The sequence below is a fragment of the Falco naumanni genome, chromosome 10 (genome assembly GCF_017639655.2).
Source record: "Falco naumanni isolate bFalNau1 chromosome 10, bFalNau1.pat, whole genome shotgun sequence".
Lineage (NCBI taxonomy): Eukaryota > Metazoa > Chordata > Aves > Falconiformes > Falconidae > Falco > Falco naumanni.
In genome coordinates this window covers 32,284,876-32,305,640 of record NC_054063.1, presented here as the reverse complement: position 1 = coordinate 32,305,640, position 20,765 = coordinate 32,284,876, and the positions used below count along the sequence as shown (strand labels likewise).

The following is a 20,765-nucleotide window of genomic DNA, read 5'->3' as shown; positions in this document are numbered from 1 at the left end:
GACTTCGTGCCCCTTTGGACTAAAGCAGCTCTTCTCTTAAGCAAGACCTGGTGGAAGATGCTGCTTCTCCAAACCCGTCTGCTCTGACAGCTTGGTGGTCTTGAGGGATGGGACCTGTCTCTGTCCCCTCGGGCACATGGGAGAGGGCAGGCTGTGTGCAGAGCAGGGCTGCTGGCTGGGAACAGTGCCGAGTCTCCTAAGAAGTGCTGTATTTAAATGGATTATCTTCCTCGAGAAAATCTAATTCCCTTCTCCCTTGTGGGAACTCCCACTCTGGGTGGTTAGGATTAGCAGTGACGGAGTAAAAAAATCACTGCACAGGGTTTTTCGGGGGCGAGGGAGTAGCAAATGCTTGTTCTGCTCCTGGTTGCCGGGTCTGTCGGTGGTGTGCTCTCAGCAGCCCTCTGAGAATCTGCTCCCAGTACCGGGAAAGCAGCTCCATGTGCTGCCAGGGCTGACATTTGCTCCGTGGGAGCTGCTGTTTGTCAGTATATCGGTGACGTATGTCTGCAGTCTTCGTGTTCTTGTGTCTCGTGTAGCTGTGACAGGTTCTTGGAACGTGCTTCTTGGAACAACTTATGTCTTTTTTTTTTTTTCTTCCTCTTTCTCTCATCTCTCAGTTGCAAGAATCCCGTGTACTTTCCAAAACCACCCTCGGCGTAAAAGCGCCTTGTTTTTGCAAAGCAATCTGGACGGGTACTCTGCAAATCCCCAGAGTGCAAGCCTGGCTGCCTGCCCGTCCTTGCAGAGCTGTGGTTCCTGGAGTGGATTTGTCACCATTCCCTCTGCCTTTCTGCCCTCCCTGGCCAGCCTGCCTGCATCTGGTGTTAGCTGGGGGCAGCTCACACTGGGGCCTCGTGAATTCCTGGTCTTCAGCTCTGACCTGAGAGGTGACACTCGGTTGTTTTTCCTCCTAGCGCTGCTCTGGTTTTCAAACCGAAACCCTGAGGACCTGCTTCACCTGCCTTGAAAATCGCTGGAACCTTCCCAGGTCTTGATGTGATGGAGTAGCCGTGGGCAGCTCTGCCCTTGCCAAACCCTCCCTGGCAGGAGGGACTTGGAGGAGCTGGGAGATGAAGTGTAACCTTCCATAAACCCTTGGACTTTATGGTTTCCAGGAGGATTTTGAGGTGAAGTTCACGAGTGTTTGGGTCCCTTGTTTTGCAGGGTAAGCCATGGGGCTGGGGTGGGTGCTGTGCTGTATGCCAGAGAGGTGCCAAAATGAGTCACAGAGCGGGGTGCAACCACCTCTAGCCCTCCAGGGGGGCACAGGCCACCCACCTCTCCGTGCAGGGCACTCCGGCTGCCTGCAGAGACCCTGCAGTATGGGAGGGGACAACTCTTGCACCCCGGAGCCATGGTGCTTCCCCTGAGCATCCCCCAGCCCCTGGGTGCTGAGCGGGATGCAGGCAGGAGAGAGGGTGAGCAGGGAGAGCGTGGGGGGTCCCGGTACAGCCCACTGTGGGTGGGGGGCACCAGTGGGGGTCACTGGGCTCCCAGTTAGAGATGAGCAGGGGCTGTGCAGGAGGTAGGTTGTCCTCGGGGCTGGGGCCTGCTGGGTGACAGCCTGCCTTCCTCGGGGACAGCTGACCTTTTGCTACGGGGACGTTCCGCTCCAGGGGGCTAAAGCCGTTCAGCTGCCCCTTCGCCTTCCTCTGTCCCCCCCTTGCTCGGTGCCAGCTGCGGTGCTGACGTTGTGCCCCAACGCTCCGGTGTCTGGGGGGCTGAGCACATCACCCCCCGCCAGCGCGGCTCCCCCAGGGCTGTGTTTTGCGCAGACCCCCCGCCCAGGAGGGCCGGGATGCTGGCGGCCCCGGCACCAGCACTGCCCACACGAGCCGGCCGGAGACACCCCGGTGGGTGGGGAGGGGGGTTGCGCCCCCGCCGCTGCCCCTCTGGGAGTAGCAGCGCTGTTGGGGGGGTCCGCACCGCCCCCTGCCCGCCCCCAGCCCCCTCTGCTGGGAGCCCCGCGGCCGAGCAGCCCCCCCGCTGCCAGCCCGGCTGCCGCGGCGCTTCCCCGCCGCTCGCCGTGTGTCTGCCGCCACCTCCCGGGCGGCCCCGCCCGCAGCGCGGCCCCGGACCCCGAGCGGCCGCGGGGACCCGGGCGAGCGCCTGCCGCGCGCGTCGTGTCTGGGGTCCGGCCGGCTGCTGAGAGCTTGGCCTTTTGCTGATTTCTTTTTGCTTCCCCCCCCTCCTTTCTTCTTTGCTTTCTCGCCCCCCCCCTCCTTTCTTCTTTCTTTTTTTTTTTATTCCCACCTTCATTTATTTTTTTTTTCCCTCCCCAGGGCATTGCAAGAGCTTCAACTGCTGCAGCTAAAGGCCCTGAGCTCTTGGCACAGATGCAGAGGGACCGGAACAGCTTCTCACCTGGAGGTGCCACCAGCTCCTCAACCCTCAGGTGGCAGCAAGCGCTTCCCGGGGCTCCCTAGCCCAGGTTTGTGCTCCGTATGGGGAGGATTCAGAGAAAGCATCAGCAAGCCGTTAGCTATGGTGCTTTTTTGTGGCAGGTATCACAGCCAAAGCTTGTGGGCAGCTTCACAGAGGTGGCCTGGGCTCCAAACCACACCTGCAACCCCCAGGGAAGTACCATTTCCCTGCAAAAGGCATTGAAAGAGCCTTTGTGGGGCTTTGCTGTGGGGAGGAGCAGCGCCCAGCTGGACACATGCAGCAGACACGTAGGTGGCTGGGGAGGTGGGGGTGTGCTGTGAGGAAGGGGGGACCCCCAGACTGGCTGTGTGGCAGGATGTGCTCAGGCTGAGCAAAGGCCGGTGAGGTGCTGGCCTGGCTTTCCCCGTGTGCGTGTGGGATACACGTTTCAGGAGCTCAGGGCTGTGTCCTGGGCCCTCGCCCTGTGCCCGAGTCACTGCTGAGCTGGGCTGGGAAAGTCTGTGCCTCCCCGACAGCACCCACCTCACCCCCGAGGTAAGGATCCGCTTTGTTTGGTGTCTGGAGATCATCAAATCGTGCTGTGCCTCATGCCACAGCCCATGCAGGGAGAGCACCCAGCTCCCCTGCTCCTGCCCCAGCGCCACGGGGATGGGCTCTGCCCCTCTCCATTTCCCCAGCAGAGCAGATGGAGATGCAGATCCCCTGTCCCCACGTAAAAACCAGAAGAGGCAGGGATTTCTCCTGCCATCCTAAAATACTGGTGGCTTGGGAAAAGCGTGGGTGGGAAAAGCTGTAATGATGTATTTGTCCTGGGATCAGATTAAACTTAATAACATGGGGTCACTTCGGTGAAGAAGCATCTGATTGGTGCAGTGAGACAAGGCAGAACTCAGTGGTGAGAACGGACCCTGGGGGGGAGCAGCTCCTGCATGTCTGCTGTGACCCTGCAGCACTGGAAGCTCACCTGAGGAAAATCCACCCACAGCTGTGCCGAGCGTGGTGCAGCCAGGGGTGCCAGCCAGCCTGCTCCAGGGAGGCACCCACCACCCAGCATGGGGGTCCTGCTGGCCACCCCAGCTGCTCCTCCAAGCCCACCTTCTGCTCAGTGCACCCCCCCCCGCTAGTCTTGGCCCAGGGTAAGTGTGCTGTTATGAGCCACCGTGTTCACAGCTCTGGAAGCTGTGTCCCCGGAGCCACTGGCATGCCCGGACCTGCGAGGGCCATGCCAAGCATCGCAGAGGGTGTGGTGGAGCCAGCCTGGCTCCCAGTGGCACCCCCAGCCTCGGGGCACAGGGCGGCGGTGGCTCCGTGCAGAGCCCCAGCTCCTGGGGATCTCTGGGCAGGAATGCTGGCTTGGCATCTCCGTTTGGCTGCGGGGATGGGTGGCCCCTTGTCCCAGATGCTCATCTGTGTGGCCAAGACAGCCAGATGTGCAGGGTGCTGAGCATCTGCCAGCAGCCAGTCCCTGCCTGTCCTTAGCCTGGGTGGTGCTTGTGCAGGATCTGGCCACCAAGGCTACTAAGACTGTTGGGCTCATTGCGGGTTTGTTTTGTAAGTCCATCCTTGGCAAAGGTGATCCAAAACCCTGGTCCTCCCCTTGAGCCTTTCCTGGGGCTACCAGGAAGATGATGGCTGGGGGCCCTTCACACACGTCTCCTTGCAGCAGGCTCAGGAAGAAGCACAGGTTGAAGTAGAGCCAGAGCTTGGGGCTGCCTAATTTTGAAGGCAACCCACCGGGACCAGCATGAGGGTCAGACTGGCATGCTGCTGTACCACCAATGACCAGCTCATTGTTGGAAACCAGTTTGCTGCAGCCACAAGTCCATTGCTGCTCTGCGTCCCAAGAGTGGGAGCGTTTCTGTATGGGGCAGGGCAAGGATGGGGTGTCCCCAGATCTCCATGGGGTTTGGCATGGGCAGAGATGGATGTGGGTGCAGATGTCCCCATGGCCCTGCCCAGTTGGGCTGGTGTGAGGGCTGGGGGTGCTGGGGATGCTCCCAGTGCCAAAAGGCACCGGCTCACCTGCGGGCTCTGCCCTTGTTGCTGCAGCGTCACTCTGTCGGCCCTGGGCAACGGGGAAGTTTGGGGTGTTTTGCCCAGTATTGATGCTGCAGAGGGGAAAGACCTGTTTTTTAATCGCAGGCTGGTTATTTCAGGGAAGTGGGGGGTGCAGGAGGTGGGAGGTGGGCTGGCTGCCCCAGCCGCGTGGGAGGGAACAATGGGGCCACTGTGCAGCTGAATGCCCCAGCTCCTGTTAGAAAGGTCCAGCAAGGGGTTTTCAGCACGTTTCTATTCCCCCGCTTGGGTATAATTACACGGGGGAACAAAGAGCCCTTCAAACCAGCCCGCTCCCCCCAGCACAGCCCCAGGGGGCTGTGTGCACGCACACGTGTCGGCTGTTGGTGGGGTGCAAGGGGACGGTGACCATGTGCACCCGCAAAGGCAGCCTGGCCGGGCTGGTGACGCAGAACAGGGGCATGGGGACAAACCCCAGGTGCATCCCCAGCTTTTCCGAGAGCCTGGCCGGGGTGGGGTGGGCTCCTTTCCTGGAGCCATGCTCCTGGTTGTGCACCCCAGGGCAGAAAGCAAAGAGCGAATCTCACCCTGCCTCTCAGCACTGATCCTGCTTGTGTTGTTAATTTAGCCGCATGCTGGAGCGGGTTTCATAAAGCGCCTTTTCTTCTGCCCTGTGGTGCCTCATCCTGTGCGTGGGAGACCCTGCGAGCTCCTTTGCTGGGTGCTGGTTTGGGGCTCGGCTGGGGGCAGCAGTGGGGGCTTCTCCCTTTGCTCCCGCTCAGACAGGCACCTCCTGGCAGCCCCTCCATCCATCGGGATGGACAGCCCCCCACTAACGGTGTGCTGGGGGCCTCACCTCAGCCTCACATGGGTCTGGCGAGTGAGGACCATGCTGAGCATCACTGTGGAGAGTGGGTGTGCAAAGGGCTAAAGCCCCCGTGCTGCTCCCCTGCGCTGCGTCTCCTGGCCGTTCCCTCTGGGAGTGGGTTTGCATTGGACTGAGCTGTGCTCACACATCACAGCTGTAGCGATAGATTTCCTCTGTTTGGTGGGGGGTTTTTTTGTTTGTTTTTTGTTTGTTTTTTTTTTTTTTTAGACCATGGCCACTGCTCAGCCCACCCCCCGAAATCCCAGTGCTGGCTGGGGCCGGGGAGCAAGGACACATCCCTGCAGGATTGAAACCCTCCAGCTGCTGCTTCTCCTTCCAGACCCTGCTGCCCGTCTCTACATGTCGGTCCCTTCATAGAGACCAGTTGGAGTGAGCTGTGCTGGCCAGGCCTGATGCAGAGGTGAGGGGCACCAGTGGGGGAGTTTGGGGCTTCGCCCCCAGCTGTCCTAGCCCAAACCAGGCCAGGTGCTTGTAGCTGCGGTGCCAGCATGCTCTGTGCATGGCACTGCGTGGTACTCTGAGCACACCCACGCCAGGGCAGCACCAAGCCCGACAGCCCTGGGGCTGTGGATGAGCACCCAGGGGTGCTGCTCGGCTCCTCTGCTGGTGGCTCCACAGATGCCAAGCCCTTGCTGGGCTTACGAGGAGGGAGCTGCACCCAGTTTCTCAGTGATAATCTGTAACTGTCTGCCTGGTTTGCATGCCTAATTACAGCAATGGTGTATGGAAATCAGGCCCGTGTTTTTCAAGCCTGGTTGTTTATTTGAGCTGTTTAAAAATCCACTTTCCCTCCCCAGTGAACCCTGAGAAAACTGTGTGGGTTTTTTTGAGAGTGGGACCAAAGCAGATTGGCAGTTCCCTCTGTCCTGCCCCTGCTAGCTGGGTTCCCCACCCCCCCAGCAGCGCTGCAGTGTGGGGCTGGCTGTGGGAGCTGTGTCCAGCACTGACCCCGCACCCCTAACCCAGCCACCGAGCCACGGCTGCAGCCTTGGGGCAGTGGTCCAGCTCTGCATCCCAGCGGGATGCTGCTGGTCCCTGGGCTTACTCCTTCCCTGGACTGCAGGGAGTCTGGAGCCTGCCAGGAGTGAACTTGTTTTCAGCTTGTTTTCAGGGAAAAAAAAACCCCAAATCAAAAATAAAGAAACCAAATTTTCCACAGGCTTTTTGGCTGCCTGGGCAGGGCTGAGTGCCCGGAGCTGTGGGTGTGGGAGCGTGGCACTCTCTGCCCCTGAACACCCCGTCTTGGGGCAGGGGCTGATGATACCTGCTCCTGGCATTGCTGGTGATGCAGACACCCATGGGTACCTCCAGCTTGCTCTGTCCTTAATGCTATTTGGTGTTTTTTTTTAGTCTGGCCAGTGGAGCTGCATGCCTGGGCAGTTCCTGATGCACTTGGAGTTTCTTGAGCAGGTAATTGCAATTCCTCCACAACCCAGCTCAGCTTATTTTGGCCCCAAAGTAGTTTTGCATCCAGCTGCCCAGCTGGGTTATATATAGTTCTCTCAGAAAAAGCGTAAAGTCAGCACAGGTTTTCTGGGCACTGCCCAAACCTATGGCCCCATCCAGGGGGCTGCGCTGCACTGGGGCCAGGGGTGCCACTGGAGGGATGCTCGGGGTAATGGGACCCCAACTCGGGTCTGCAGATAGGGCTGGGACCAGTGTGGGGGCTTGGTAGGGAGTGGGATTCTTTGGCTACGATGCACTAACTGGCCCCTTGGTTCAGTCTTGCTGGCTGAGTCCCGTTTGTACACTGTACCAGCCGCAGGAGCACCACATTTCCAAGAAAGGGGTTTTTCTCTGCCCCTTTCCCCTGGCTGGTGGGCAGAGCAGCATGCCCACATCCTCCATTCTCGAGAGCTGGTGATACAGACGTTTACACCAAGCAGGGTGGGCCGTGGGCCCTCTGGACTGCCCAGAGGCTCTGCCTGGGAACAGGACAGCCCCAGGCGAAGGGCTTAGGGCTGGGGGGGGACACGCTGCTCTGGAGGGGGTGGCCCTGCTTGCCCACTGCCTCCAGCACTGGCTGCAGCCACTCACCCTGACGTGGGGTCCCCAGCAATGCTCGCCCACAGCCCTGTGCTCCTCCAAGGGGGCCCTGACCATGTTCATGTTGGGGAGGTGACAAAGCCACGGTGCAGCACAGAGACCTGCCCTGGGCTGCCCTTGCCAAGGCTGGTACAGAACAGCCCCATTCCTTACAGCCCCCTGGTCATCTCCCCCTCTCTGCCCACCCCTTGTGCTCGGGGGGTGCAAAACCTCCTTTAACTGGAGTTTTTCTGGCCTTTCTGCAGGTGTGGTTGCAAATTGCCCTACAAACAGCCAGCCTGCTGGTCACCTTGGTGCCCAGAGCAGTGTGACCAGGCTGGATTTGGGTGGGTGAGCAGGGAAGGGACGTTCCTGCACCCATGGCTGTCCCCCCTGCTCTCTGAAAAACACTCGGCCAACCCACCAGGAAACCGGCTGTATTACGGCTTAGGGCAAAATGCAGTGCAATGACTGTTGAAAAGAACCAGCCAAACCCTCTGAACTGGGCAGAAAACGTCCCCCAGGGGACGGCCAGAGATGCCCAGGGGACCCCCAGCACCCCGCCCGAGCCTCTGGGCGGCTTTGGGGGCAGGCGGTGTGATGGGTGCGGGGTGGCGGTGCCTGGGCTCACTAGATGGCAGCAGCTCTTCTTCCAAACGGCCCGACCCGCCGCACAGCCCAGGCACAACGGCAGACAGACCGAGCCCGGACTTCGTGTTCCTCCGGGATGCCGTTTCGTGGAGGGAAGCCCATTCCCTCCTGATGTTTCTGAAGGTACGCTCACCTCTGGGACCTGAAATGGCTCCTCGATGTGGTGGGGCTCCGGGCAGCCCCAGCTGCACCCCAGCCCGGTGGGAGCGGGGGATCCCCGTTGCCTTCAAGCCTCACCATTGCCTGGGGATGCTCACGCGTTGCCATGGATGCACATAGCTTAAGCTATTCTCAGCATCCCTAAAGCATTTGATGCTTTTCCTAAATCCCCAGCTCTTGAAGTGACGTGAAGGTTTTTTCGTGCTTCATTTCATACCAGTGTTTCTGACTGCTTTGGGGACGGGGAAAAGCTCCACGTACGATTCAGAGATACAGCCAGGAGCTGCCAGACAGGCTGTGCCGGGCAGCCCAGCTCCGAGCAGGCAGCCCAGTTCTCCCGAGCTGGCGGGACGGTCCGTGCGTGTTTCCCCGGCATGTGCTGGATTATTGCAGGATTTGGCAGATGGGCGCTGCCGACTCGCAAGCGAGCGAGAACATACAACGGGATGGCTGGCGCCTGTCCGAGACGTTTGTGTTAATCGGTGATTATGCAAATAAACAGCTTTGCCGATGCTACCAGCTCCTCCACTGCAACGTGGAGCATATGTTCCCCATGGCAGGGAAGTGTCTCCTCCAGGAGCTGCAAAGATCTTATTTTCCATTTGCAGGTCCTGCTGTGAAAAGCAGATTGAACCATGGCTGGTTGGGGGAAGGCAGGAGCCCCTCAAGGCCCCCCAGCCCACCCGCCGCCGCCTCTCCCCTTTCCCCATGTGGCTTGAATTACTGCAGCCGTTTGCTTAATCCATCAGGCTTCAAGAACGAGCCACTCGGTGCTTTCTTGGCCTCTCCAGCAAAGCGCTGCGCCGTAAACATAACAAGGCAGGCTTGTTCCAAGCCCTTGAAGTCAACAAGCAGTGCTTCTCCTGCCCTTCAGGACCAGGCTGCTGCTAAATATAGCTGAGGGTGCTTTCCATTCATAAAAAGTGAATTATGCCCTGGACTCCGAGGGAGGGCAGCGGGCTGAGAAGCCCACGGCGTCCAGACACTGCTGTGTGGGATGCAGGCGGAGAGGCTTGGCCCCGTCCTTTCACTGCCCTCCAGCTCTTCCCCAAGGACATGAGGGAGGAAATGCTTTTGGGGGAGATACGAGGGATCCTCCGTTAAAAGCTTTTCTTTTGTTGGTTAAAAGCAATCTCATCCTCGGTTACATTAAGGCCAGGGTGGATTTGCTGGGGAGGTGAGTGTAGGGGATGGTAAGCATGGGCCGATGGCATGGCCCAAGCAGGTGCTTGCAAAGGGGAAGCCCCTGCTGCCTCAGCCACCTGTATAAGATGCTCAAGCATTTGCGAGGAATGGGAGCAGTAAGGTCTTGTACCGCTGCCCCCAACACCTGCCTCCTGCTTGAGGGACTTGTTTCCTTTTGAAGCCCCCTGCAGGTCTTCACATGGTTACCCTTCCTCTGTCCTCCAGCCCTTTCCTCTGCCAACCCTTGGCTGTTGGCATGCACTGTAATATTCTCCCTGATTTTTTTCCTCCAGCAGCTGCAGCTCCAGATGCACACAGATGTGTCTGCTAACAGCTTTTCACCCTCTGTGAGGTTCTGGGCAAGAAGGAACCCCATCTCCTGGTGGAGGTTAGGTAGGCACTGCCCTCTGGGAAGCCCTGGGTTAGGACCCTGGAGACCCAAAGCTCTTGTGCTCCCACGGGATCCAGGGCCATGCACAAGCTGTAGGAGGTGGCCAAGACACCAGGCATCACTGTGCATCTCCACACTGGGTGGTGAGGCCATCAGTGCCCTGCAGCCCCGGGTCCAGCATGTGGAGGTGCAGCGTGGCAGGGGATGCACACCGGGGCTGTCGATCTGTGTGGTGCTGGTGTCCAAAACATGCTGGATCACACAAAACACAGAGGTAAGCTGGGTGATGAGGCCTGCGTGTGGGTCTGGGTGCTCAGCACACCTGGGGTGCTGTGGGTTGTGGTGCACCGTGCTCTCCCTGCTCCCCTGCCACCACCGAGTTCAGGGTGGGTTGAACACCTCTGTGGGTTTGGCAGTTGGGTTGTTTCGAAACCAGCAGGTTTCCAGGTACACCATAGGTCTTTTGATGCCACGGAGACCTGAAGACTAAATAAAGCTGTAAGACCCACTCTGCAGAACACTCAGGTCTGGCTCCAAGAAACCTGGCTTCTTGTTATGGAATCTTTACATCAGCAGTTTCCTGCTGATGCCAGCGCTGCAATTTCTGTGTGTGTATAAGTGTGTAAAACAACAGAGCTCGGCAGAGCCACGCCAGCTAGGAAGGAGCTGGGTTTCACACTCTCTTTTTCCCTTTTCGTTTTGAAATGACCCCGTCTGGGCCTCCAATAAAAAACCAAAACATCTGGTGCCGGGTATTTGGCTGCTGGAAATCAGCTTCTCATTACTGAGAAGCGCAGAAGCGATGCAGGGATTCCTGGTGTATAGGTCAATAACACTTAAGGTCACATTCATGCATCATCCCTATCCCTCCTGGCCTTTGAATATATGGACTGAGGATATCAAGGGAGCTGTGATGCTCTGTGCCAGCATGGGAGGTAAATTGTGAAGGTTAGTAAGGAAGCAATTGAATCAGTAACGAGTCCTTCAAGCCTGATTTATTGATGCTCTCGCGTAAGATCTCAGCAGGGTGAGATGCTGCCGTGAAGAAGAGACAAGTCAGCAAATCACGGTAACATGGCAGGCGTTCGATGTGTGGGCAGGACCCTCTGCCAGGATCACCCTGAGCCCTGGATGGGGTGAATGGATCAGCCCTTCTCTGGAGCTGGAGGTGAAGCCAAGCCTCTGCCCGGCCAGCTTGCTAGCTCTGCATGAAGAGGTGGAAGTTGGTCCTGGTGAATTCCTGATGGATGCTGTCAAGCAGTTTGTCTGAGCCCTGGGGAACATCCGAGAGGACCTGCTGCCCTGGAATGAAGCTCTGCTCGGGGGTGTAGGTGAATGTGAACGAGCTGGAGTAGATGAGGCCATCATCCCTGATCAGCAGGAGCGGGACTGCGATGGGGTATCGCAGCCACCTCCAGTCACTGCCAAAGGCAGAGACGTCAGGGACGACACACACGAGTGACTTGGGGCTCCTGGGAATGGCACAGGAGAGGAAAATGTTAACCGAGGTGGGTCCCACACCGGCAGCGGTGCCAGTATGACTCCTCCAGCCTGGAGCTCAGCATGAAGCCTCCAGCCTATTTCCCCCCTTCTCCTGGGTGTTGTGTTCCTCTCTGCCAGGGCTGCTTGGTTGTTTGCAGCCCCCTGAGGTCTCTGTTATCTCCCACCCACCACTACCCCCAGGCTGCATCCAGGGCAGAGAGCAGCCACCAGCCACACTCATCCCTGCCTCTCGCTGCAATGCTCATGCTTGGTCCTGCAGGACGGGCAGTGCAAGTGCCCCTGTCCCCAAGGCTGGCAGCCACGTCCCTCCCAGAGCTGCCCAGCGCAGCCCAAACCTGGCGGCTGTTCCCTGCCTGCTCCCCGCCCCTCGGCCACATTACCTGTACATCGTCTCTGCTTCCACGTCTCCGAACCACACCTTGAGGTGTGCATGGAAGTACTCCCCGTGCACCTCCAGCATGGCCACGTCCCCGCCACCCGTGAGCTGTGACAGGCAGTGCGCGTGGCAGTGTGTTACGTGGTGGAATGCGCCAGACTCCTTCTCCTGCAGGATGCTCTGCATGCGCATCCCGTCCCCACCACAGCAGTCCAGACCTGGGCATTCCCACAGCATCCCAAAGCCAGGAGATGCTGAGCACAGGTGCAAGGGCTCAGGAGCAGGAGCCATGGTAGAGGCAGGTGACAGAGGGGGAGAGGTGGCCCGTGGTCGGTGCTGTGTCTACCTGCAGGGCAGTGACGAGGGGCACGGGGCTGACGGGCTTGTGGATGCAGGCCAGGCTCTCGCTGAAGGTGTACTCCACCGTCTCAGTGCCGATGATGGTCCAGCAGGAGCCATCGTTCAGCAGCTCCCGGTTGGCTTCCTTCGGACAGGGAGACGCCTGTGGAGAGCATCACAGCTCCAAGCACACTGCAGTGGGGATGGCAGGGAACCAGGGTCGGGATGACTGGTCGGTTCCAGCAAGAGACTGCTTTGCTCACTGGGATATAAATGTCAAAGACCTCGGTGACGATGTTCCCACCGAAGCAGGCAAGACAGAGGCAGGTGGCTTTGCAGTGATTCTGACCTTAACTTGGATGCAAACCCTCTTTTCTAGAAGACCCCTCCTGGTGACATGTTCCCCAGCCAGCACCAACACAGAGGAGCTGGGAGAGAGGACAGGGAGCACCCTGGGGGTCCTCACCCCCTCCTCGTGCCACCATACCTGGAACTGGATCACTTTCTCCGTGGAGAGACACAGGTACATGTGGTCGCTGCCCTGGAACTGGAAGGCACATTTGTGGAGCTGGGAGATGGGCTCATCCACGTCCAGCATGGCGTACTGCTTCATCACCTTCCGGATGATCTGCGGGCAGCAGCAGCCCAGGGATGGTACCCGTCGCTGAGCCACAGAGCGGCCAGGACCATGTGCCTGACCCCGCAGGGATGGAGGCTTACCAGGGGAGGCAGGGTGATGCCGGTGGCCGTGCAGACCAGCTGGACCACGGAACCGTAGCGGATATACCCTTCCCGCAGGGGGAACTCACTCCGGGTGCAGCACTCGTCGGCTTGCCAGGAAGGAGAGAGGCAGAGTCACTGCCCCAAGCAGCCGGGGAGCAGGTTAACCTGGGCTGCCTTGCTACACACAGCTCCGGCTGTGCTCCTGGTGCTTTTTTATTGCTTTCTCTGCTCTGCAGGTGCTCACTGCTTGGAAAGACCATTGCTCCCTGGGAGCCCAGCGTGGGAGAGCAGGACTGGGATGTGGTACCTTGGAGGGACACTGCTGGAGGTAGTGTGGGCAGAGATGCTGCTGGGCTTTGGCCTGTTCCAGACAAGTTACTTGCTTGGATTTGTGAACCTCCTGACCAAGTCAGCTGTTGCTACCCTGGTCACAGCCCATGTGCCCTCAAGATATGACACCAACCCTTAAAGCCAGTGGGAAATGGCTATCAGCTCCAGGAACACTGGGCAGATGTGAGATCTGAGCTAGGTTCCCGCACCCTCAGGCTAATTCCCACCCCTTTTTCCCCCCAAGAACTGGCTTTGCAGGCGGGGAGAGCCAGGGCTGGAGGTGGGCAGCCCTGGGCATCGCTGGTATCAGCAGCCCCTCGAGGGTCCTTACCCAGGTGGAGGGTGAAGGCTGCCCACTGCCTGGCACTGGCGATGAAGGCTCCCCCCTCAACAGAGAGGTAGCGGGTGCTGACGGTCTGGGAGCGCAGGCGGTTGAAGAGGGAGACTTTGGAGCCCGAGGAGATGCAGACTGTGGGGAGAGGTGACTGTGTTAGCGCTTGCCAGGTCTGTGCATGGCTTGAGCTATGGCTTTGTCAAGCCGAGGGAGGGCAAGTCTTGTTTCCTGGTGTACCCAGCCGGGCAGGAGCCAGCCCCCTCCCAGCCGCCCTTCTCTCTACGTGCCAGCCCAGCTGGGCTTTTCAAAGGTGCAGGTGAAGCCCACGGTGTGGGGAGCATGTTGGCATCAGGGCATTCCACATTGTGGTGGGTGAACCATTTGGAATTGAGACATCAATATGTCCAGATACATCCTCTTTTGGGGGTGCCCATGGGCTTTGGGTCCATCCTGGACCACTCTGGAGCCAAGCCACGAGCACTCGGACAGCATCCCACCCTGGGCTCACACCCACCTTCCTCCCCATAGAGCCATCCCCACACTCACGGTCCGTGTTCTTCAGCGACTGCTTCTTCTGTGAGGGCTTGGAGATGACCTTGATCAGCTTGCTGTGGAAGGTGCCGATCTCCTGCCCATTGCTGAAGAAGAGCTTCAGGACCAGGCGGAAATGTTTGCGCTTGTCCGCGTCCGAGATGTACAGTGCCTTGGCACAGCCGAAGCCCTGCCAAGGGTAGAGAGGGGCTGCTGGCAGCTCCAGCCCAGCCCCACGAGCCTTCCTCACCCTCCTCGCCCTCCTCAACACCCCACAAGGACATAATAGTACCCTTTCAAAGAGCCCCGGGTTCATTTAAAGGGGGAAACGACCAGAGATGTTATTACAGGTGGAATGAAGACCTGGGGATCGGCAGAGGCTTTATTTACACTGGGGGCAGAGAATTCCTCATGGAAATGAATGTTCACATGTGATTTATCCCACATAACATGAGAAATCGGCCTGGGTTTATGGTTTCTCCCCCCCGTCCTGGCTGATACGCTGTGCCTTAGCAGCAACGCAAGCACTGCAGACAAAGGCTCTTTTTGTAAGATTTCTGGCCCGACTCAGACCCCGTGCTCTTTGGGGACCCAGATAATGCTTTTTCTTCTTCTTTTCCCCCTATCCAAAGATGCCAGAGCTCTGCTAAAGCTCTTGAACTTTGGGATTGATCAGGGTTTTTTTTTTGATGTTTATCTGCAAATGAAAGACTGGGCTTTCATTTTGCAATAAGCAGCAGCGCAGTTCATCGGGAGAAGGTACCAGGGCTGAGGGAGCTGTGCAGATTTTGGCAGCCTGCCTGCCTGCCACAGGGCTGTCGATCTGAAAAGATGGTGCCGAAGATAGACAGGGCTCTTGGCAAGGCAGGGGAGCCTGCCTGGCTGCTCAGGCTGCTGCGTGTGCCACAGCAGGGTGGCAGAGCAGGCGGGGGCAGTGATGGCTAGGAAGGAAGGACCGCAACATCCTGAGGAAGGGGATGATGTGACAGTCCGGGGCATGGGGTGACACTAGGGACAGCCCAGCCCTGATGTGAGTGAGAGGGCTCCTCACAGCCCCAGGGAGCAGCGGCATTACCTTTGCGTCTGGCTGCTCCTCAAAGCTGAGCTTCTGGGTCTCCATCAGGCTGCTGCCCATGCTGTCCAGCCCCATGTACCCGCACACCCGAAAACCCGCCTCTCCCAGGTCCCTGGCTGGAAGAGACGGGGAGAAACACCCTGCAGCCCCCGCACAGGCACGGGCTCGGCTCCTCCTGGCGCGGTGGGTGGCCCAGGCTCCAGCCCCCGCTGGGTCTGGACCGGGGAGGGCTCAGCCTCAAGGGTGGAAAGAAAACTTTGGGGCAGGGGCAAAGATAAACTAAACTGGGTCACTCTCCCCTTTGCAGAGGCGCAGGGCAGCTCTCTGTGGCACAGGAGGAGAGGTCCAGGGCTGCTGCCGAGTTCTTACCTTTTATCTGGTCTTGCTTTAACTTCCATCCTGGTCCGCTCAGGTAAACGCAAGGCGGGGGGCAGAAAAACCTGCAGAGACAAGAGGGTATTTTCTTATGGCACTTCAGCACCCAGAAAAGGTGCTTGGGGGCAGCGGGATGGCTGCACTGAGAGTGGGGACCCTCACTGGGGCTCACTGGTGCCACAGCAACGCTGCACCTGGGATGTATGTGGGGCTGCAGGACGTACGTGGGGCTGGGGATCCCCAGGCTGGGGGGCGCAGGCAGGGCTGGCCGGAGGAATTGGGCTCTGCTGAAGCAGCTGCCTCAGCCTCTCTGCCCTCCGCCAGCTGCCTCCAGCTGCAGAATCTGGCCCCAGCCCGGGGCGGCTGCCACATCTGTTAGTGCCAGTGGTAGCCATCAGCCCACTGGCCACAGGACAGCCCCAGGAGGGGAGGACTGGGCACCTTGGTCGCCCCCAGCCCCGATCCAAGGAGGGATCAGGCCCCCTGTCTCTGCCCGCCTGCCATGTGGGAGTTTCAGCAGGTCGGGAACAGAGTTTGCATTCACAGCCAGGTTCACAGCCCAACGCAAATAAATCTATAGCCAGGGTTTTGGAAACCTGTTTTCCTGTGTTTTATTTGGGTTTCCACTGTCTTTGCACTTTTGTGAATGGTGCAAATTCATCTGCTGTTGGTACTGTGTAAAGCACTAGCAGAGAAACCACCAGTGCAGGGGGCTGGATATTTCAGAGCCCTAAAGTCCTGGGCATGGGTTTATTTAAACAAGTCATCCACAGCACGGGCCCCTGACTCCCACCACGAAGGAAAACAGGACCAGCACCTTTAAACTTTAACCTGGGAGTTCTGTGCTGGTTTTCTCTCCCTCTCCAGACCTGGCATCTGATTTTCATGCTCATCCCTTGCATGGGGTCTGCAGCAGGGGAAAGAGGCTGTGCCAAAGGCTCAGTGATATGAAGGCTTCCCTCCTGGCTGGAAGACCCAGTCCCGAAATAAAACTTTTACCAGCAGACCAGCAGCCCCTGGCAGGAGACTGGCTGCAATGAGGGCTTTGTAGGCACAGCCAGCCCAGCCTAGAGCTCTTTTTTGCTGGGGTGTGGGTGGGTTACGCCTTAGAGGTAGAGTTTGTCGCCTCATAGATATTCCACACTTGGTAATGAGGGAGGAATATTTATATATCACAAGGATTAATGGAGGATTAATGATATTACAGTGCCACAGTCTGACGTCACTGCCCAGAAGTAGCAATTTTGGAAATTCAAGCCAGAACCTCAAAGTGTTTTTGCAGTGCGGGAAGGGTTTTCAAAAATAGCAGCTTTTTGGAGACCGTGGGCATTGATGGCAACGCCCCAGTCCCTGCTGTGGCCGTTCAGATTTTAAGACAAGATTTCCAGAGCACTTAGAACACTAACCTTTCCTCCTCTTCATCTTTATAATTTCATTCTTGGGGGGTAAGATCTGAATAGTCTCTTTCCTTCTTTACTTCATCTTTCCAATCTCCAGCACTCCACAGGAGGAGCCTAACCACTGGGAGTGTCTAACTGGGATGGATGCAGGTGGAGGTTAATATCTTTCTCGTGTTACTCAGTTCATGAACTAAATTATGGCTCTGGATGCAAAGAGGCTGTGAGTGGACGGCGAGGGGCTGTGTCAAATCATTTGCTTCATTAGCTTAGAGAAATCTAGCACGGTTGAAATCGAGCTTTAGGTTGCTGGGTTTGGAAGCTGCTATGGGAGAAGATGAAGCAATCTCCTACCTTTTTTCATTGCCATAGGACTTCTGCGCGACTTTGGCGTGCAGTATCAGTACCGTCTGGTCTGCTGGCAGCTGCAGGTACCTCCGCACACCATCTCGAAGCAGGTTGGTTTGGTACAGGTTGGATCTACAAGACAGCGATCCCCCAGCGCTGCAACACCAGAGCCAGCTCCTTGCCTGGCCCTATGCCGAGTGGGGAGCCTGGAGCTCCCTCCCTGTCCAGCCTGATGGGGCGGGGGAGGTGGAAAGGCTTTCCCATCGGAAAGCACTGGAGCCTTCGCTCTAAGACCAGGGCTGGCGCTGACAAATATAAAGTTTGGATAACTGAATAACTGCTTCATCAGTTTTCCATCAAACACGCACAGGGCGCTACGTTGGTAGCACTGCAACACACATTTCTATGATTTCCAGCCCCATGCAGTGGTGGCAGTGCTCTAATTCTTTATCAGTTTGTTTTATCCACCTGATGTCCTTGTTGCTGTATGGCTTTTTTGTGAGTTGGGAAACGATGCTACGGAGCCCTGAGCGCAGCTGGGGAGCTGTCAGGCAAGGAGGAGCTGCTCATCTGCTTCTGCGAGGGCTGTTGGGTGAAAATAGCTGCATTTTTCTCCAAGATCTAAGCAGTAGGTAGTTTTGCTGATTGTTTCTGCTCTATTAACTAGAAGGAGTTCCCATACACCTGACACTTACCTCTGCTTAGTAGGCTGGGCGTTAGCTGGCTAGAGGGAGATGAGGTGGGTCCGAGTCCGAGGTGCTCTGCTCTGCCACCTGGGACGTGTGTGCAAGAACTGGGGGATAAGAACGGGGGGAGCTATGGGGTGTCTACTGGGGACAACTTCTGTGGTGCTGACGTGCTTTCAGAGGAGGTGAGACGACCCATCTGAAGAACACCAGCTCCTGCCCCTAAGCCCCCTGAGTACCTTCATCTGGATAAGAGGAAACCAGAGGAGAGGGAAGGGGTGCTGCCTGGGCAGGAGCCCCTCCTTGGCACATCTGCCAGTGTTTAGGGCATGGTAGCTGGGAACGCTCAAGAAATTGCTCCTACCAGGGGGACCCAGCCTGGTTGGTTATGAAAAGGTTTTGACTTAAGCCTGAGCTCACTTCTTTCACGTGCTGAGCTCCCTTGGCTTGCTGCAAAGGGTTGTTCATGCCTGCTGGTATTTGCCAACAGCTCTGTGTTTCTGCTTGCATGCCCAGGGGATGTTTTTGGACCCACTTGGGTGAGCATCAGACCCAAATCAGATCCAGCATCTTCAGGAGAGAGGAAGCTGTATGGAAACTGGCCTCAGGCTCTGGCTCCTGAACCCCCTAAGGCTCCTGGGGGTCACTCATGACCTTTCCACACAGCAACGGCCTCCCATCAGAGACAAACAGCAGTGGCCAGAGAAGGCTGTGAAGTCCCAACCACAGCTGCAAACACAGTCAATGAGAGAAAGCGGCCAGGGACTGTGGGCAGCACCTGGGGATGACTCAGAGAAGCAATGAGGATGCGGGGCATCAGCCATGGCCACCCAGGGAAAATCTTTCAGGAGGTGTGCAGCAGAATATCTCCATTAAATACAGCCTCTCTTCCTCTTAAATAGGCTAGAAATGGGGAATAATTGAGGGCATAAACAACCAGATGTGTGAAGGGAGGTAAACCTGGTTCTGCCAAGCATCCTAAGGCAGGTTATGGTGAGCTCTTGCTGGGCTCAGTGGCCAGAGCAAGCTCCTAGGGAGAGAAGCAGCAAGCAGACATCCCAAGCAACCTTTTAGAAGAGTTCACCTGCCAATTCTGTTCTTCCCAGTGTAACACGTGTAGTTTAAAAATGCTGTGCCCTTTATAGCTTCTAGGATCCATGTTACAATTTGCTTTAAATGTATATCCCTTCACTTCCAGCTTTCCCATGTTGTGGATGAAGCTGGTGCTCTCCTGTTTGTGGAAGACAAACACATCTCCCATACACACAAATATTTACCCAGCGTCTCTTCTGGGTAGTCCCATGGGGACCTGATGTTTTGCACTCCATGGATTTTCTCATCACTGCTCTATTCGGTTATCAGCCAGGCAATACAATCTCCTGCCCTCCTTGTTCTCAAGTCTTTATCCTAGATGTGTTATCTGGATCACTAGCAAGCATAAATCAACAGAGCTCTGCCAAAATCAGATTTACAGCCAGTGCCAGTGCCACCCACAGCATGAGCTGCCTAGCTGTGTCTGGAAAATGAAGGTTTTACGGCCACAGCAAGCCCGCTCCTGACTGCAGAGCACACGCTGCCAGCACACGGCGAGGCAGAAGGAGCTTCTTCACCAGACAGACCCTCAGATCACCCTTGACAGCTCCCGTGCTGAGGCTGGATCTGTCCCCTCCGACCCTCCATCGTGGGGCTGGGAGACTCCTGCTCCAGCATGCTGCAGCTGAGCTTCACCAGCTGGTACCCCACCAGTGCCCGCTCCTGGGTGGGTTACTGAGCCTTGCTGGAAAGCTTCACTCCAGCCTTTCTGTCCGCTGAATGGTTTGTATCTTTGCACAGCCAAAGAGATCCTGTAAGGAAGTTATTTAATCTTTTTCTGTAATGGCAATCTGCAGCTGTCTCACTCTCTGCTGCCAAGCAATAGTGTGATTTCAGCTTTGATCCACCTTTGCTATTTTCCCCTTCACCTAAAAGCGTCATTTGGGAATCTCTTGCAAAAGTCTTTGGTTTTGGTGGTTTGGTTTTTTTTTTTTTGGTTTTTTTTTTTTTTTTTACAGAACTACTGATTGTGATCAGGATAAATGTGGAAACAGATCGAGTAAAAGGCTAACCTTGGATATTCTTTTGCGCTAATGCACACAGTGAAAAATGAGTTTTGAACCTTGCTGGCTCTGTTCAGTAGCATTTCACCCCCAGTTTGTCAGAGACAACAGGCACAGAGCAGGGAAGAACCAGGCTGGGTGCGTGAATTTTTTCCTGGTGAGTCTCACCATTCAGTATTCAGTGCAAAATGAGGAGCATAGCTTTGGGTCTCAGCTGTGGGGACACATGCTCCATCCCTGTTTGTGTCACTTACTGGCACCAAAGTGTCCATCAGCACCCATCCATATAGCTTGGGATCTGCTGGGAAGCACCAAGCCCCACGGAGCTACTGGGTTAGCAGCCTGTCCCATTAACCCATTGGCAGAGTGAGGAACAGCCTGGTACCGAGGCCAGGCAGCAGCAGGGAGTGTTCAGGAGCAAAGTGCCAAAACTTGTGGATTAAGACGTGTGCTGACAGCATGGCCAGCAGCAACGCCTGCTCTGCAGAGCCTCCTGCGGCACTGGCTCGGGGCAGGGCCAGGCTTGTGCAGGTATCACTGCTCCCTGCCATCCGTACGTAATACTAGAGGCACGTGGGTTACTGCCCAGAGCTTATTAAAGAGCATTCTGGAATAATTATCTATATACTAATTACTACTTAAAGTGGGAATGTGCATGCCAAAGGCAGGTAAACAGAGCATAGTTCTTCAGACTTGATGTTTAGCTGGGGGAACGTCTACCTAGAAACTTGTTCTTTTTCTCTTTGTCCGTTCTCTGCAGCCATTGCCTTCCAAATTTTGGGGCTAAATTGTTTCAGTGACGCATTTCTGAACAGTGCTTGCCATTCTGCCCACGGAGGCGACCACCCAGCATCCATCATCTGGTTTAAATTTACCTTCAGAGAGTCAAAGGGCTATTGCTAAAGCAGCTCAATATACCCACTTGGCTCCTCCTGGCACCTACCTCCT

At 56.9% G+C, this 20,765-nt stretch overlaps 1 protein-coding gene and 1 long non-coding RNA gene across 3 annotated transcripts in view; one reads left to right on the top strand and one right to left on the bottom strand.

Moving 5' to 3' along the window:
* The first annotated feature begins 673 nt into the window (after positions 1 to 673).
* Positions 674 to 7,873, top strand: LOC121094752. Of its 2 annotated transcripts, none has more exons than XR_005829935.1 (5): positions 674 to 1,130; positions 2,286 to 2,434; positions 5,501 to 5,693; positions 6,644 to 6,703; positions 7,585 to 7,873. It is a non-coding gene; the product is annotated as an uncharacterized LOC121094752 (long non-coding RNA). The 2 variants fall into 2 exon arrangements; XR_005829934.1 differs by having other exon boundaries at positions 674 to 1,168.
* Positions 7,874 to 7,948: 75 nt separating this feature from the next.
* The window catches only part of RBPJL (recombination signal binding protein for immunoglobulin kappa J region like), a 22,052-nt gene continuing 9,235 nt past the window's right edge, over positions 7,949 to 20,765 (bottom strand). Inside the window, exons 4-13 of the mRNA XM_040608919.1 lie at positions 17,042 to 17,167; positions 15,285 to 15,355; positions 14,916 to 15,031; positions 13,856 to 14,030; positions 13,307 to 13,444; positions 12,643 to 12,752; positions 12,410 to 12,550; positions 11,930 to 12,085; positions 11,588 to 11,691; positions 7,949 to 11,176 (exon numbers count right to left, since the gene is read on the bottom strand). Of these exons, the coding sequence (XP_040464853.1) occupies positions 10,903 to 11,176; positions 11,588 to 11,691; positions 11,930 to 12,085; positions 12,410 to 12,550; positions 12,643 to 12,752; positions 13,307 to 13,444; positions 13,856 to 14,030; positions 14,916 to 15,031; positions 15,285 to 15,355; positions 17,042 to 17,167 (1,411 nt within the window). The 3' untranslated portion in view covers positions 7,949 to 10,902. The remainder of the gene's footprint in view (positions 11,177 to 11,587; positions 11,692 to 11,929; positions 12,086 to 12,409; positions 12,551 to 12,642; positions 12,753 to 13,306; positions 13,445 to 13,855; positions 14,031 to 14,915; positions 15,032 to 15,284; positions 15,356 to 17,041; positions 17,168 to 20,765) is intronic.